Source organism: Pleurodeles waltl, chromosome 5 (genome assembly GCF_031143425.1).
Source record: "Pleurodeles waltl isolate 20211129_DDA chromosome 5, aPleWal1.hap1.20221129, whole genome shotgun sequence".
Lineage (NCBI taxonomy): Eukaryota > Metazoa > Chordata > Amphibia > Caudata > Salamandridae > Pleurodeles > Pleurodeles waltl.
The window spans coordinates 1,823,266,793-1,823,284,783 of NC_090444.1; the positions used below are offsets into that span (position 1 = coordinate 1,823,266,793).

The window sequence follows — 17,991 nt, forward strand, 5'->3', positions numbered from 1 at the left end:
TAACTATTACGTCCTGTAACCTTTGATTTTTCAGTGAATATATATATATATATATATATATATATATATATATATATATATATATATGTCTTACATTGAGGTACTTCCCCCACTAGGGATTTTGTACTCCAGTGCATCATCCGGTTTGCGCCAGCTGCAGACGGGGCCAGTCAACAGCTTACCGTAGTCCAGCACATGGTGGCTACGGCCATTAGGTAAAGCAGACGCTCCGATCACCGTTGATTGCTCCTTTGCCTCTTCCTGAAGGGTGACCCTCTCTACCTTTTACTTTCTACCCTGGCGTGCAACAGAAGAAGGGGGTTGGAACTAAAGGCAAAATGGGAAGCAACAGAAAGACACATGGTATGGAACCACTCGACCCACTTCCTGGTCTGCAAGTCCACACAGTCTCTCCTTCACCACAGTTCTAGTTTTGTGCTTATTTTAGATTTTATAATAATTTTTATGGTGCTAAAATGTGTCTGTTTTTCCTTAGATTTTTCAGATATGAATGTTATCCTGGTATGATTCCCTATTTACTAAATACAAGTCTGCCTCTTTGAAAAACTTGTGCAGTACTGTCGATTTTCAGTTTTCTGTTCCAACATCATATTATCCTGCTACATTAAAAATGTTCTCTGTAAATGGCTTCACTGCTCTTTGAAGAATTTTCCGTCTTACATCAAATGTCTAAAAATTGTCTTGTAAAATAATTGTTTACTAATGGCATGACTTTTGCAGATAGACAACAGAAAACGATTGCCAATGTCTCCTAGTAAAAATTGTTACTGGCAGGGTGGTAAATCCTCATCTGTAACAATTGTAACAATTGGTAACATGTGGTAGTACCACACCAGTACTGTGCATTTTATGAGTAATCACAATGGGGGGGGTAAAGGGAGCTGCCCGAGGGAGACTATAATCTGCAGGAGAAAGTTTACATCCTCCCCATATGCCATGGCTGAGGATTGGACTGAGGCAGAAAAATTGGTCTGGGTTGCAATGCAGCCTGTGCATTCCAGGATACATGGCTGGTAAGATTGGGTCCGTTGCCCTAGATCCAGGGCGGGAACAGCGGCCTATTCATGACTGAGCACAGTGGAATTCCATAGTGGAAACGTGCTTCATTCTACTGATAATCAGGTGGAGTGGCTTCCTACGCCAGGTCATTCCGGACACTGGGCCTGATTTAGAATTTGGTGGACGGTTACCCCGTCATAAACGTGACGGCTATCCGTTCTGCCATATTACTATTTCCATAGGATATAATGGAATCATAATACGGCAGACAGGATATTCGCCATGTTTGTGACGCAGTAACCCCATGCGCAAAACTCTAAATCAGGCCCATTATGTCCTGTCTACAAATCACTGATTTCAGGTGTGTTTGTCTAATTAAGTGAATGGGAAAACCCAAGACTACAACATCCAGACCGCAGTAGGCTATGAAACCAATACCAGGGACTGGAATCATTGTCCGCAATGACCTGGCGGGACAATGACCTGGCTGGACAGCGACCTGGTAGGATAGCGACCTGGCGGGTCAGCGACCTGGTGCGATAGCGACCTGGCGAGAGGTGGTCACCGTATAACTGTGGCCAATGTCTTGCAGTTGTTTTGGTTTCCCCACCATTTTTCTGTACGTCACTCTGACATTCTTCCAGGCCTGGTCTGTAGCCTAAATATGAATATATTAACAAATACGTCCATACTCGGTTATACAGCTCTGGAGTGCGGACCGTCGAGTCCTTTGAGTGCATATGTAGAAAGCAGGTTAGTTTGTGGCAGGCAGGTGAACAGGATTGTAGAGGCCTGCTGAGACACTGGTGCAAATGCTTCAGCGTGTGTTTGATGCCGGTCCCAGTGATTAAGATATCTTTTATATCCCACAAATACCCGCGAGACGGACGCTGCTGTTCTGGTTGCCTGAAGGGAAACATGAACAAGACACAGTAATTCCCTCAGCCGAGATAGAATTACTGCGCAACCTGACACATTTCCGCGCAGTACCACAGCGAACACGTTCGTATTCCAGAGAAAACAAAATATTTTAGGATTTTTTTCAGGTCTTTGCATTTTTTTAATACTTCCGGGAGAGGTTTGTGAGGCAGACAGACGCAATGGAAAAATGTAGGTCTGCCAACACTAAAATGTGTTATATATTATGAATAGCAAAACAAATCAATAGAAAACGTCGTCTGTTTTTCAATGTCCGCAGCAGGCTAACCTTTCCCATAATATTCTGTAGCTTTGTTCCTTATAATTGAGTACTGTTTCCATTTCAGAGTAAACATATAATTTACAGATGTCATTCTCAATCTCTGCAGTTATAGTCACTCATGCGAATAGTCAGATTGACCTACGCAGGCAGTCACACTATCACGAACTGATTTACATTGCGGCTATTCCGTATGCCGAAATATAAATCCCATGGGATGTAAAGAAATGTATATTTCAGCGGACGGGATATCCGTCACCGTTGTGACGTAGTAACTCATTCACCAAAATAAAAATTAGGCCTTTAATCACTCATCTGCTCTGTAATGCGCACAGACACGGCTGCTGCTATTGGCATACGCAGTCGTAGTGACGCGCACACAGTTGTATTGACTTACGCAGTTAGATTCACTCAGTCATACAACCATGGCAACGCAACGCTGCCTCACGTGAAGACAACAGCCAACTATCACCCACTCTCAACTCTCTGCAATGAGATGCTATCTCACTCTCATCAAACTTGCCTATTCCTCCCTCGGCCTTGCCTAGAGGCCCTCAAGATGGGGAGATCCTGAGACTGTTGGTGAAACTGGCCAAGGATGCAGAACAACCTTGCCAGCTACTGCCCTATCACTCATACTTCATAGGGAAAAACTAGTATTCACTCAATGCCAACTGTCTTCTGAATGACTACCAGTCTAGTTTCCGGTCACGCTGTAGCACAGACAGGTAATTTACAAATCATAGACAATGCCTTCTTGATCACATATGAAGATGGTCTCTGTCTCCTGATAATGCTGGGCCCCTCAGCATCCTTCATCTCCATCGACCATTCCACCCTTATCCACACCATCATTAAATTCACCAATATGCTAATGACACGCAACTCTTCTTGAAAGTCTCCTCTGCTCTAGATATCAGGGGTGGTTCCTTCGCAATGGCGAAAGAGCGTTGCCCCCCTGGCTAAGCCAGGAGCTAAAAAATGAAACAATATTTCTTTATTGTTTTATATTTCAGCTGCTGGGCAGGGTTGGGCCACGAGAGACGGGAGAGGGAAGGAGGAGAAAGTGCACCTAAGTGCTCATGTGTGTTTGGCCGCCGGCAGTCTTAGGCCAGCCAAACACACATGCGCACTTAGGTTTGAACAGCCGGGCTGGAGAAACTGCACAGACCCCAGGGCAGTGTCTGAGCGGCAGTCCAAGCCACTCAGACCAATCCTGAGACTGCTTTAATGCTAGCTTTAGTATGAAAGGAGCGCCAGGACTGCTGAAGAGCCTGTGCTGGTGTCCCAGTGAATGCTGGGACACCAGAAGAAGGGGAGCGAGGCAGTAGGAGGCGGCGACGGGAAGAGGTACGTTTTTTAAAACTATTTTTTAATTTCCTCCACCCCGTCCCTCCCCCACACCCGCACCTCCCCTTGAGATTTGAGGCAGCCGCCACTGCTAGACACCCTATGTCTGAAACACAAACGGCACTGCATTCAGATATGGAAGTAAAGCACCTGCCTACAGTTCAGCCCCAACACAAATGGACTTTCTGCCACTCACCACAAAAGAGCGACAGCTAGTCCAAACTTGGCTCAACAATTAAAACCCCAACTTTCGCCTCTTGCAAATGCACTTGGGTCCTCCTGTTCGCCTACAGCTCCAAGCACCAACTTATCCAAGCATGGCTTTCTGACGTGAACGTAGACAGTTTCAAATGCAAATTACAGCCTGGAAATGCAAATTCACTTGGATCCATCAAGGACACAAGAAGAATACATAGGGGGTTATTCTAACTTTGGAGGAGGTGTTAATCCGTCCCAAAAGTGACGGAAAAGTGACGGATTTACCACCAGCCGTATTATGAGTCCATTATATCCTATGGAACTCGTAATACGGCTGGTGGTATATCCGTCACTTTACCGTCACTTTTGGGACGGATTAACACTCCTCCAAAGTTAGAATAACCCCCATAGTGAGGAAAACCAAGGCTTTCTTTCTTGACAAAAGTGAAACCCTCCTTTCCAGAACCAACTTCAGAAGAACAGTGCGTGCCCTGGTCCCCCTACATCAGGATATATGCAACATTCAGCTTAATGCCCTACTCAACCCCAATGTGGCATCCCTCGCATCTGTCCTACACACCACAGCCTGACCAATCAACGGCCTGAAGACATTTCGTTAGGTCACTGTAACGCTGGAGGAATTCCATTGGCTCCCCGTCAGGCCCCCATCATCTTCAAGACTACCACATAGAGGGCAAGGAGAATGAACACACAACTAACATGGTAATGGAAGTGGGCATCTCAAGTGGACACATGTTCGAATAAAGTAAGACTCCGTACAACAATGGGCGTGAAAGGAAAAAAGAAAGCAGGCCTTCTGCACTTATGCTCCCAGGATTAGAAACAAAGGGGCGTTTTTACAATAAAATGGCGCAGGGCAGCACAGCAAGTGACCTTGCTGCGCTAGCCTGTGCCACAGGGAAACAGCAGAAATGCACCATATTTACAAAATACAGTGCTTTTCTGTCCTCTCCCCCTTTGCGTAGTGCAAGAACGACGCAAACTGGGTCATAAATATTTCCTCAAATATGTGGTGATAAAGCAAACTTCTGTTCCACAGTGTTGCTGCAGCGTGCTAAGTGCGCTACGACTAAATGAATGCTGTGACTGAGGTGCATCATGTAAAATGATGTTATATTTTGTGCCACAATGCCACATACGAAATAATGCGAAAACATGCACAACCTTAAGAGAGAAAATGCCTTTACTGAACCAAAATGAAATGTTAATATTGCCGTACCTGCAGGATTGGGGTAGACGGTAGCTGGAAAAGAAGAAAAACAAATAAACATTTAGTAAATGTTTGAAGAAAACAATGGTAGAAAATATAAAATCAGCGATTTATTGTTATTGTAGACAGAGTCAAATATTTGTGTATCTAGTTTGCCTTTTTGGTGGCCCTGGTGGAGATCTAAGCGGACCAGCTATAACTGTTGTCCACTGGATCAACTTGCTGGCCAGAGGGCCTTCAGACATCTGCTGACCTGCTATGAAGAAATGTGCACTCGCTTCCAGTTGGATCTGTGCACTCGCTTCCAGTTGGATCTGTGCACTCGCTTCTAGTTGGATCTGGGCATTTGCTTCCAGTTGGAACTGTGCACTAGCTTCCAGTTGGAACTGTGCACTCGCTTCCAGTTGGATCTGTGCACTCGCTTCCAGTTGGATATATACACTTGCTTCCAGTTGGATCTGTGCACTCGCTTCCAGTTGGAAATGTGCACTCGCTTCCAGTTGGAACTGTGCACTCGCTTCCAGTTGGAACTGTGCACTTGCTTCCAGTTGGATCTGTGCACTCGCTTCCAGTTGGATCCAGTTGGAACTGTGCACTCGCTTCCAGTTGGAACTGTGCACTCGCTTCCAGTTGGATCTGTGCACTCTCTTACAGTTGGATATATGCACTTGCTTCCAGTTGGATCTGTGCACTCGCTTCCAGTTGGATCTGTGCACTCGCTTCCAGTTGGAACTGTGCACTTGCTTAGAGTTGGACCTGTGCAATCACTTCCAGTTGGATCTCTACACTCGCTTCCAGTTGGATCTGTCCACTCGCTTCCAGTTGGAACTGTGCACTCGCTTCCAGGTGGATCTCTGCACTCGCTTCCAGTTGGATCTCTGCACTCGCTTCCAGTTGGAACTGTGCACGCGCTTCCAGATGGAACTGTGCACTCGCTTCCAGTTGGATCTTTGCATTCGCTTCCAGTTGGAAATGTGCACTTGCTTCCAGTTGGATCTGGGCATTTGCTTCCAGTTGGATCTGTGCACTTGCTTCCAGTTGGAAATGTGCACTTGCTTCCAGGTGGATCTGTGCACTTGCTTTCAGGTGGATCTGTGCACTTGCTTCCATATGGATCTGTGCACTTGCTTCCAGTTGGAATTGTGCATTTGCTTCCGGGTGGATCTGGTACTAGTTTTGAGTGGTGACAGCTGGTCTTTATTTGGTGCGTTTATGCAGTCGTATTGATTCTAATGCTATGTATTGGCCAACGCCTAAAACCTTTTGTGAAGCCAGTAGAAACCAATTGTGGCAGGTCAAATCAATCAATCAATCAATCAATCAATCAAGGATTTATGAAGTGGGGCAAATTACCCGTGAGGGTCTCAAGGCGCTGAAAAAGCAAGGAAGGGTAGAGCAAAAGCGATGCAGCAGCATGAGGAGAGCTGTCTTCTCAGGTCTGGCCTTTAAACAGCTATACACACGTACACCAAGATATATTTTATATAAAGACTTTGCTGTAAAAATGGCAAAAGCTTGCCACTTTAGCCATGATTCGCACTGCACACTTAAAAACTCTGCTAGAAAAGCATACATTTGAGGTGAGCAGATTTAGATTACCGGTCGTGTTCTAGAGTGCTGCTTTCCATCTAAACGTTGTTAACTACTCAGGCTTCCCTACTTCTTCTTTTTGCATAATTTATGCAGCACTCTCAGCCTGAGATACATATATCTGCTCAGTGATCTTCAGTAATTGGTTTATTAAATTGTCATTCAGGCTTTGCTCCTGTCACCACAACCGCTTGGGGAAATGGGTCAGCCCACTTCAGCCATTGGCTGCCCTCTGTGTGAGTGACTGGTTTTTGCCTGTGCACAGTGTGCACATCTACCACAAAAATAGTCCCCTTCAGTATCAGGGTTAGTGGAACAATATATATTTTTTTTTAATGGATTTTTTTGTACTTTCAAATGATGTAATTTTTTACTTTTGCGAAGGCCCACGGCTCCTCAGGTAGCGCCAACAGGACCTCAATGTCATGCGAAGAGCACACCACCTTCCCAAGCTTATCTATGTTTTTGTCATTGCAGTACCCTTGTTTCATCAAAACAGGAAAAATAATAACCTATAGGATATTTTTCACTTGTTTAACACACTTTCTAGGATCCTAGGAATACAGCTTAGTGGCTTATGTGTTTTCCAACCATGTTGTTCACCTTCAGTTCTGGATGAGTTCTTTTGATGTAATTTTTCCCGAGTCTTCAACAGTAGTTAAGACAATTCATTTATTTATATTTTTTTGCTCTGTGGAAATGTATTTTTTTACTTTTACAAGGGCACAGAAGCCCCCTAATACTGCTAACAGGCCCTCCCTGCCCTTTGAAAACTCAACACGGTGCAAGGAACTACCAATCTTCTTGGAAACTACCTTGCTTACTAGATACTCTTTTGAACCAAGGAGAAAAGTAACTTATAGTGACCACATTGAATTATTGTCTTTAACTTTAATTTTACCATCACAAATTTCTTAGGCATTTGGCTGAGTAGAAGTGTCTGTATTTTCCATACACGCAATTCTGCAGTGATGTCCATATTGTTTTGAACAGTATTTGGGACACCTCATTTTTTCTAAACATCAATCAATCAATACATTTGTGGGGCGCGAGACTCACCCGGTCGGGTCTCAATGTTTTTTTGCATTCTAAGGGCCCGGCAGCTCCGCAGATACTGCACTCACTGCCGCTTGAAAAGCTCAGGGACACCCACAAGAACTACTAGTCCTGACTGCAGCAGCCTTGCTTCTGATCGCCCCCTTCTAGTGCTTAATTTGAGCCAGTGGTTTCCGGTGCTCGGCACAGGCACTTAATTGTCAACACCAGGGCTTGTGACAGTCTGCCACAAGGTGGCGCTGTCTGGATAATTTAGAGCTACCCACAACAACAGGCAATTATTAAGGCAATATGCAATAAAAAGGACTATTATCTGCCACCCAAGCCAATCTTATAGCTTTGGGGGCCAGAAATAGCCCAAATTGTCACCATTGTACGGTTAGCACTTGTGTTGTTACTATCACTGGCAGCGCTGGCCCGGGCAATGTGTGGTGTAAGGTGCAGCGCTGGCACTTATTATTTTTTTTTAACAAATTAAGCACCGCCCCTTTCAGACGTACATGAAAGTGCCTCGTGAACACGAGGAGCCCAGAGACGAGCATTCCATTTCTACTGATGTTTACGAGCAAACAAGCCTTGGCCGGTGTTCAGTGCTAATGTGTATTTTCTAAGCTTGAAGTCGCATATTCCATTCTACATCCGCTCCTGCTTTTCCCCCTGTATTTTTTCACAATTTTTTAAAACATTTTTCTGCAATAAGTCTTTAAAAGTATTAACATTAACAAAGTTACATCATTTATATTTCACCACCCCCAAGTGCCCTAGTTTCATCCACAGAACTGTTTGTGTTTTTATCTCATTTTTTCAAAATATATTTTAGGTTAAAACCGAGCAACCTCCTCTGATAGTGGCTCTCCATGGGGAAGAGCTTGTTTGAGTCATGGATGCCATGTAGAATCATAGGTGAAACACACGGTGCAGCTCTCAATAGTGCAGCAGGTGCAGTGGCACTGGGGCCCGGGGATGCGAGGGGTCCAGCCCACCCTAATTATAACTGCTTTTTACTACAAACCTAGGAGTGAAGGGCCTATTTTCCTTGCTTGTGTGGGGCCTTGTTGTGTAATACACCCTACCTGCCTGTGTGACATTGTGGATGGCCCTAAATAACTGCTGTGTGTTGGGCCTGCACCAGTTTTGTAAGCTCAACAATAAATATGTATTGCAGGTAGGTATTGCCAATTATTGAACACAGAGTACATGTCAGAGAAGACATTTATTTACTTAATGAATTCCTTAGTTTGTTTCCCTCTTTTTTGCAGTAATCTGCAAACACTACATTATTACACATGGTTGCAAAAAATAAAAATAATGATAAAAATGAAACATAAATTCAGGCCGTCCAAGGCCAGACTTATTAGCTTTACTGGTGTCTGGATCTCCTTTGCATTCTGGGACTTGTAGTCCTGTTTACCTGATGCTGAAACCAAGACTGCCAGTCTTAGAATGACGCACAGAGACTAGTATTGAATTTTTTTTATTTTTTATTTCACATGAATTGTTTTCTTATGTTCTGTAATTATTGATTAATAAAATAAAATCTGTCTTTCTTCTATTGAATCGGTAGTTCAGAGTTGGATTCTGGGAACGTAGGCCCCATGTCCCTTACTAGCCGCATATCTTGGACGTTGTGCCTAACAGGGTCTGCATCAGTGAACATACGTGAGACGGGGGAGTCATCAGATAAAGCATTTGGGGCATATTTTCAACAAACTTGCGTAGGGCAGGAGTATTTATGCTGTGCTGCTCTACGCCAATTCGAAAAGGCAGAAAGCAACACACATAGAAGGAGGAAACAACAAGGAGAAATAAAGATATTTCCACTCGTTGCGCCTGCCCAGGGGAGGAGTACAGTTTTGACACATTGCCAGGTGTAAATCTGTGAATCCATCAAAATCCAAAGGTGTTGGGTGGGAACACCCACTGCAATGCCCATGGTATACAGTGTAAGGCAACGCAGCGACTAGCGCTGCATTGCCTTACGCCATATCTAAGAGGGCATGAAAAACCATGCCAAGTGGCTTTGCGTGGCCTCATCAGAAAAAGTGACGCACTGATGGCACACAGGGCTTGAAAATATGCCCCTTTGTTTTTATGCAGCTCGACCCACCTTGATTAGTTTCTTGCAAATGGTACAGCGCCGAGAAGCCAGCTCGATGAGAAAACCCCACCTATTAAACAGTAGCAGCTTGTACCCTTTGAAAGTGGTGGGGCGAGTGAAGTGCCCCACCATTTTCCAAAGAAAAGAAATAAAACACCCCCTTCCTCTGAAACCCCAAAGTAAACAAGACCTCCCTCCAAAAGCCCGAATAACAACATAACACTAACTATAAAATAAACATAACCACTGCACTTACATGCATTAATCACTTACATGCATTACACACACACACACATGCATTACACATTCTAAATAAAAAAAAAGGCACTTACCCGCAGGCTGTGCGTCCTCCTCGGTGCTCGTCTCCTTATCCGATGCCGGAAGAGCTCCCCTAACCAATAGACGCTGCTCTCATGCTGTTAACCAGCATGAGAGAACCACCTGTATTAGATGGGGCAGCATGGCTGGATGCTCCTTCAGGACCTAGAGGCCCGTGCTTGGGCTACACCCAGCTGTCTTAAGACAGCTGAGTGGAGAGCTTTAAAGTGTGCATGTCACTTTGGCCGGCACAAAACAGCCGACCAAAGTGACATGCGCACTTTGGAGTGTCTTGTCAGCCCTGCTCTTGTCCTCTGCTGCCGTGCCAGCAGGTTCCTGGGATGGTGCGCGCTGTGCTGGTAAAAATAAAATGGCAACGACATCTTTTCATTGCTGTTTTATTTTTTCCTGCGTGGCTTGCAGCAGGCAGGGGGCAACCCTCCCCCGCCCTCTAGAAGAAACCGTTGCTGCTATTAAATGATTTAACGTATCCTGGTGAATGATGAGTCTCATGCATAGAACTCAGTGCCTGAGGAGATGAGAGGACCAGCCTCCCCGGCCAAAGCTCTCATCTGACTAAACTCCAAGCCCCGGGCAGGCTAACTCTGTAATACCAGCCCAACTCCCTGTAGACAAAAGTCAGGTTCCCAGAGGGCGCCTGATCCATGAGGGGGCTTCAGACTAACAAGGGATGAAAAAGCTTTCCTTCCAAGGCACTGATGTAAAACCTTGCATGCTTCCATGAAATTCACCCAAAAAAACGACGTGAATCAAGGCGGGTTAGAGGTCAAGGAAAGGAATGCATTTTATATGTGATTCTTGTGATGAAGGCCTGGCTTTTGTCTCTCTGCTGCTCTCCCACCCTTCTGTGCTTCACCGCGCGCTCGAGCGCAGCTACGTCTGACGTCACAGGAGTAACACTAGGGCCAGAGACCACAACACGTCCCACAAAGTTTCCACAAGCCTAAGGTGCTAGGAAGCGCTACATGAATTCATCTACCGTACAATGCAGCGCCTTCAGAATGGAGTGTGGTTATCCATGTGTGTACCAGAAGCCAGTCGGGGTCAGATCTGAGTGTGTTGTCTTGTCGCACAGACAGCACAGTCTCATGAACTAGACAGCAGAGGTATCTGATGATGTCCATAGGACCACCTGGATAATATTTTCGACAACAAAGGGATGGGTGGGAGAAAGATCCCGCTCAGCGTGTGGAGTTTTGCTCACTCTGAGTTCCACTTGGAGCGCAGAGTTCCGACAAAACTCTGCCAACCACTGCGTGGCGGAGTTTTTTCTCGTGCACAGCCCGCCAACATTAAGTTAGCTAACACGATCGAGAATTTGTGTCCCCTAGCGTGATTTTTCTGGTTTACGCCTCTCAGCAAGATTTCTCAATGTGTGGCAGGTCATGCTCCTTCGCGTTGAGAAACCTGCCACTCAAGTAGAAAATCTATTTGAGCAACAGAAAGAATGCATCTCCGTGGAATTCCGCAGAATGAAACTCCACGAGTTCCGCCCACCCCGATGCAAAGGCACCTATCGCACCAGCCCCCAGTGCACGAGACATTGCAGCAAAGAACTCAGCTACCTATTTACTTTGCACAAAATACACAGACATGAAAAGAAACAGCTGCAAACACCTATGGATTTTTGTACCAAGTATGTAAGTGCATGCAATAGCCGTAACCTCTATTCAGGCGGTGAATAGAGACAGACATTACTGTCTAAGCATATAGCAAACATACATGCAGGCCATCAAAAATAATGTAACAGTACATCAATCTGACATACAGTAAGCATGCTTCTTAAAATGACATATCTGTTTGCACAGAATGTATACAGTCAACACAAACAACATACCTACTCATAGATTGTGCGCAGAATGCATATAGTTTACAAAATATAAGTGTGTATGATTCTCACAAGTTGACTGCGTGGGGGGGGGGGATTAAAAAAAAAAAATGTGTGATAACTGAAAAGGTATTTCCCTGTTAGCAGTTTTCTCTGTGAAGTTATTTATTCACATATTCGTGGGATTCATAACCTGCACTGCAGAGTTCTCAATATACCAATGGCTAGGTAGGTCTCAGACTGTACATGTTACAGAGCTGCAAGGACCTGTGCCTTTTTAGAAGACTAGCGCTTAGAGGACATTTAATGTGCCTGGCCGTGTGCTCCATCCCTTTATCCTCTTTCTGCTCCAAGTGGTAGGATTACTGATTAAAAGCTGGTGTAGTGACGCGATGGCCGGGGTATATGTCGCGATCTGTCGTGAACATGCATGGCTATGATTGCTGACATGTTGCGGAGGCTTCCATTCATGTGTGTGATGATGGATGGTGCTTGTTCACCTGTGTATTGGCCCATGGCACATTACTCTGCACATCGGGGTGTGGTGTGTATGTGTATTTCTCTTTTAGTTGCAGGTTACGTGTGCATTGGTGGTCAGTGTGTGCTGTTTTATGCAATAATGAACAGGGTGTGCTTTGTGCATCAGAGAAGTATATACTCTGACTTGAGAGTGTTGACTTGTGTTATAGTTTGTGAAAGATTGCAGGTGTTTGTTTTGACGAATGTCTGTATTGAGCTTCATACTTGCAATGGATTCATTGAAGAATGACGTGACAGTGTGTGTAACTTATTTACAAGATCACTGGACTTATGCGGCAGGAGAGGGACAAATTATGCAGGAGTGTTTACTAAATTATGCGGCAGAAGGCATATCATGAGGCCTAATGCAGCACATTTTGTGATAGTATTACTACATTATTTTCTCATTTTCCCACTTGTTAACACTAGTGGGGCATAGGTTGCACCTCTTTAGTACCGGTTTTACACCCAACTATACAAATAAGCAATGGAAAGGTGACAAGTCAACCTTTGCAGCAGGCCCTCCTCTGGGTGGCAACGTATGTGTGTTGCTGTGATTTTAGTAACTTTTGAACATCATTTTTTTGTTAAAATCTGCAGATTATGCAGCAGATGATAGATTATGTGGCAAATGCGGCAAGTCAATAATAATGCTAAAAACGCAGTTGCAACACAATCACATAATTCCAGTGGCCCTGCTTATTGTGTTGCACATTGGATCAGGGCTGGAATTGTCATTCTGTCCCTCTATCAATGCTGCCAGCCAGGAAGCACTGGGCACACATTGAGAGGTGGAAACCAAAACAAAGGGGTCCCTGGCAGACTGTGGCAGGCCCTGAGACTCCAATTTCTTACAAATATTCATAGGCCTTAGGCTGAGTGGGAGTTCATGATTTATGCCCCCACACTTTACAGGGGACTGTGTATACCTCCCGCCCCCCATCCCCCAACAGGTGCTGCATTACTGAGTGCAGAACTACATACAGAGAGAGACTTCACAGGAATTTTACTTCAAGAAGAAATCTGCACTTAAGTTATTGATTAATCACATGCCATATGAGCGCTAACAAAACATATTATTTACCTATTAACTGGAGTAGGGACCTTGTCATTTTGTATTAGGAATGATGAATCTGCAGCAGTGTTTAAACAGACACGCAGGGAAGGAATCAATTGCCCGGGGATGCAGAATTCATGAATAATAAAGATGTGGCGGGACATGTTGGGCTCAGCTCCCTGGTTCATCGGATACTGTCGAAGTTCCAGGAGTCTTTGGTCAACCAAGTGCCTGAAAAAAGAGTTAAAAGGGTACCTGCGCTCTCGGGGGATCTCAAGGAGGAAATGGAAGCGGATGCAACCACTGCAGAGATGATTAGAAATTGACTGAGGAAAGGGGACCAAAAAAAGCAATCTGACCTCAATCCATTTAAAAAACAAATACTGGCAAAGATAATAGATCTGGCTATTGACTTTGCTAGTGCTTTATTTGCTTTGGTATAGTCCAGGGGTTCTCAACCTGTGGTCCGGGGACTCCTGGGGGTCCGCGAAGTCTCCTCCGGGGGTCCGCGGCTGCTCAGAAAATGTAATAATATTAACAGATTAGGTCCCCGGCTTTCAGTAATGACTCATTGGGGGGGTCCGCAGATTCCAATAATGATTCAGTGGGGGTCCTCGGGTTCCAGTACTGATAAAGTGGGGGCCCACAGAAGTCAAAAGGTTGGGAACCACTGGTATAGTTCATGGAATAACCCTTTGCAAGATGGCTGCCAGTGTATCCACACTTATGCAACTGAACACAGCCGTCTCTGAATGCTTTTTGATATACTTTATTGCCCAAACTATGTGATGTTGTCAGCCAGTGCATGCGCTAGCATGGACATGCATCGGTAGCCATCTTTGTATTGCATCATAAATTACAACAAAGCATTCAAATATTGCTTCACATATTTCTGCACGTCGGTAAGCATACACATGCAGGGTGGCCATTTTTTTTTTTTTTTGCCTTAAAATGGAACAAAAAGCATTTCAAGGCCTGGAACTTGCGCACACACAAATGACCATCTTGGAAATGCTTTTGCCGTGGCTTAGCATTGGTTTGCCGTTCCAACATGGTTGGTGACTGTTTTGTAACTGTAAAATTATAATGCGCATGTTGCTGTGTACTTCAAGACACAGTAGTGCCGGTATCAGTGTGAAGGAGTTGCTGGGTGATTTATTGTGTAACAGACCAATGGATAAGGATCACTGACCAAAATCCTCTGGATGCATGTCTAATATATATTATTTTTTGAAGTAACTTTAGGCTTGTGAGACTGCCTCAAAGGTTGAACCTAAATATGGATGAAAGCGACCAGTTTATCAGATTACCAGAGAAATTTGGATTAATTTAAATTCTGGTGGATCCTGTAGAAGAAAGATCATTGAAAGAGGTGATGGTAGAGTTGTACCAAGTGATATCAAGTGATGTGAGGACAAGAGTAGGAAAAGGCCAGGCCCTGCAGCAATCTCTTGTTGCACATAGCCGAAGGCATTTCACAGTGAGGCTTAGTCACCCATAGCTGGTTGAGTTGGAGTGGACATGTGCAGTAATAATCTGAAAAAAGTTGGATGTAGTGCACGGTAAAAAAAACTAAAATTCATAAAAAACTAAAGTTAGAGTGAAGCTATAGTTAGGACTGGTGTTAACATCTTATATATTTTATAAAAATCTCTGAAATTTACTTACAAACACACAGTAAAAATATAGCCATGGTTACAAATTAAAATCAAAAATCCCTTAAGGCCTAGTTTAGAGTTTGGTGGACGTGTATTCCATCACAAGCATGCCAGATATCTCATCCGCCTTTTTACTAGTTCCTAAGGTATAGTGTGCTTGTAATAAGCTGAGTGAGATATCCATCACATTTGTGAAAGAGTGACCTGTCTGCCCTTAATTTGGAGGAAAGCCTGTGATTCCGGCAGCCTCTGCCTGTGTGTCTATGTGGAAGGGGCTCATGAGAAACCACCAGAGGCTTTTGTAGCAGAAAACGTAGTGTCTGTTCCAGAGTGTGGTGAATGGTATTCCGTCCGGGTGTGGAGAACATTATGTCTGCCACGCCACACTGATGGATCACTGTCCACCAAATTTAGAGATCACTGCTGGCCCAGAGGTGATTTCTGTACCTTTATAGGAACCACGTCTTCCTGTGGAAGCACAAAATGTTTGGTGGATGGTCGCCATCAGTTGTGACGGTTGTTGACCAAACTTTGCCAACACTTTTGTTTTGTTTAAGCAAACTTTCAAAGTGGGAGTTTAATACTGAAAAGCTGATAACTAATCACCCTCACACCCAAGGATGAGCAGTGCAATTTCCTTTCTTTGATGGGTCCTCCTCTGCTGGGCTGATGGAGGAAGCTTTCGGCTGGGGGCTCTGCCAAAGAAAACTGGCGGCCCTCCTGACACTAAATTTGTGATGAAGTACCTTGTTCGGCTAACTCTACATGTATAGTTAAGTGTACATCTTCCTGGCTAGCTGAAACATTGCAAGGATAGCTAGAAGAAATTGGGGATGGTGCACACCCGTCTGGGAACCACCTGTCCTCCATCCTGCAAATGCATTCCTGCACTTCGAAAAATGTTTGCAAACATTTACGGATAACAATGTTTGACATATCAGTAATTTTCACGAAATGTTTTATCTTATTTCATGCACGCCAATGTTCAGCAAGAGTTACATCAGCTTACCCTCCATACAAGGGTGGTTTCTCCTCTTTAGGGCTGAGGGGCTGGGCCCCTCTGAACTTAATACACAATTATAGCAAAAAATAATAAATAGATGAATTTGTTCAGAGATGCGATCAAAATTCTAAACAAATCGAAGCATTTAAGTCTGGGCTGTCTGTCCCAGGCTCCCTGGCCTGCCTCACCTTGAAGCAGGAGACGGAAGCCAGGCAGTAAATCAACTTTCTACACTGTGACTCAGGGCTGATTCCTCCAAAGCCCTTCATTTCCATTGTGGTCTGTGGCAGTATCCACTATAGGCCAGTGACGGTTTTAGCCTCATGGTTTCGGGCATCAGAGTCTTCATCCCTGCATGAGGGCAGTCGTCTGTCATTCACAGGCATAGATCCCACCCTTTCCCCACTCGTCACGCAGTAGGAGCGGATGCAAACAGGTGTGATTTAGTGCCTTGGCTTCGGTAATCTTGTGTTATTTCTATTGTACTGAGACCCCTTGTCACACTTAACTCCCCATGTGACACCCGGGGCCCTGGCTGCAGGTCGCTGGCTCCTTTAGAAGTGGATCTGCTGTATTTGTTCCCTCAAGAAATTGATCGAAAAGACGAGCGGGGTTCTTGTTACCTTGTGAAATTGATCCAAATATCGGACTGAAGCTCAATGGGAGAAATACGTGCTTACAGTGAAGGCACTTATCTGCTCTATGGCTTTAGAACTTGCCCGATCGTCATGCCCTTAGCATTAATACCAAAAACATGGATTTAGTTCCTCTCTTATTCCACATGTTTTACTTAATGTTGCCCTCGCCACAAGAGTTAGCTGTTTCATCGTGCTGTGTTTCTGTGCATTGTACTGCTCTTGCACAGTGCACACTTTGGCTCGTGCCAGGTGTTTATGAGGGGCGCTGATTGAGAGCGCTGGTGCTGAGGCTGAAGGCAAGGCACAGTGCCAGTCAGTGGGTCGGCACCCCTGCAGAGCACACAGAACAATGGTCATGGATCCCAGTTACACCTGAGATTCAGTGTAAGTGTGTGTGAAGAGGGGGCACAGAGTTCGAAATATGTAGATGGCAAAAGCAAAATAAATTAAAGTGTTAAATGTGTGTGAGTGCAGTGTATGTTTGGGGAGGTAAAATGGGGGCGATGCGAGGACGTGCTTTCAGGCGAGAGTGAAAACAAGATGCTGAGGAGGAGAGAGGAGCTTGGAAATGTGCAGATGGATGAGATGTGGCGAGATAAAGGGCAAACATAACTGAAGGCCAAACACCTTCCACAGGCCTCGATGATATTTACTTCACAGTCGCACAATTTCAGAATTGAACCATTTCCAATGTTACATATTTATAACTAATCATTGTTGTTACTCCTTTATATTAAACAGATAACAACCATTGACAAAGCCAATAGTACTGACAGGTTTTAGGTGTATGTCAGTTGTGTTATATTTCTGGACGCAATAACGTTGCAGATAGACACCAAAATACAGGGCGGGTGGCGCACTATAGGAATCACAGAAATTTACTTTGCTTGTTCCCTTTTAGAAAGCCCCCACTTTTTTAATCCCACTCAAAGACCTGTCTGCACATATTTCAGTATGAGTAATTGCAGCCAGCAGCTGTAGGTGCTTCCCGATGCCTGGCTAGAACATTTTCTTCCAAAGTTGATGCTGCACGCAGTGCACGACACTCAGTTAGCACACACTTTAAAGGGCCTGAAGTTGTCGCAGTGTACAATTCACACATTAAAGTCAAGGGTGAACATATTAATGCAGTACGATATGGGGCAGTTTTTTATGTGTTTAATATTTCAGGACTATTCGTTTCCGCTGCTTTATAAACCTTTCTTTCT

At 44.6% G+C, this 17,991-nt stretch overlaps 1 protein-coding gene across 1 annotated transcript in view; it reads right to left on the reverse strand.

The window, feature by feature from the left end:
* MDGA1 (MAM domain containing glycosylphosphatidylinositol anchor 1) overlaps window positions 1-17,991 on the reverse strand; it is an 888,610-nt gene that overhangs the window by 228,500 nt on the left and 642,119 nt on the right. The window contains exon 12 of the mRNA XM_069236322.1: window positions 5,007-5,030. Coding sequence (XP_069092423.1) covers window positions 5,007-5,030 — 24 coding nt within the window. The remainder of the gene's footprint in view (window positions 1-5,006; window positions 5,031-17,991) is intronic.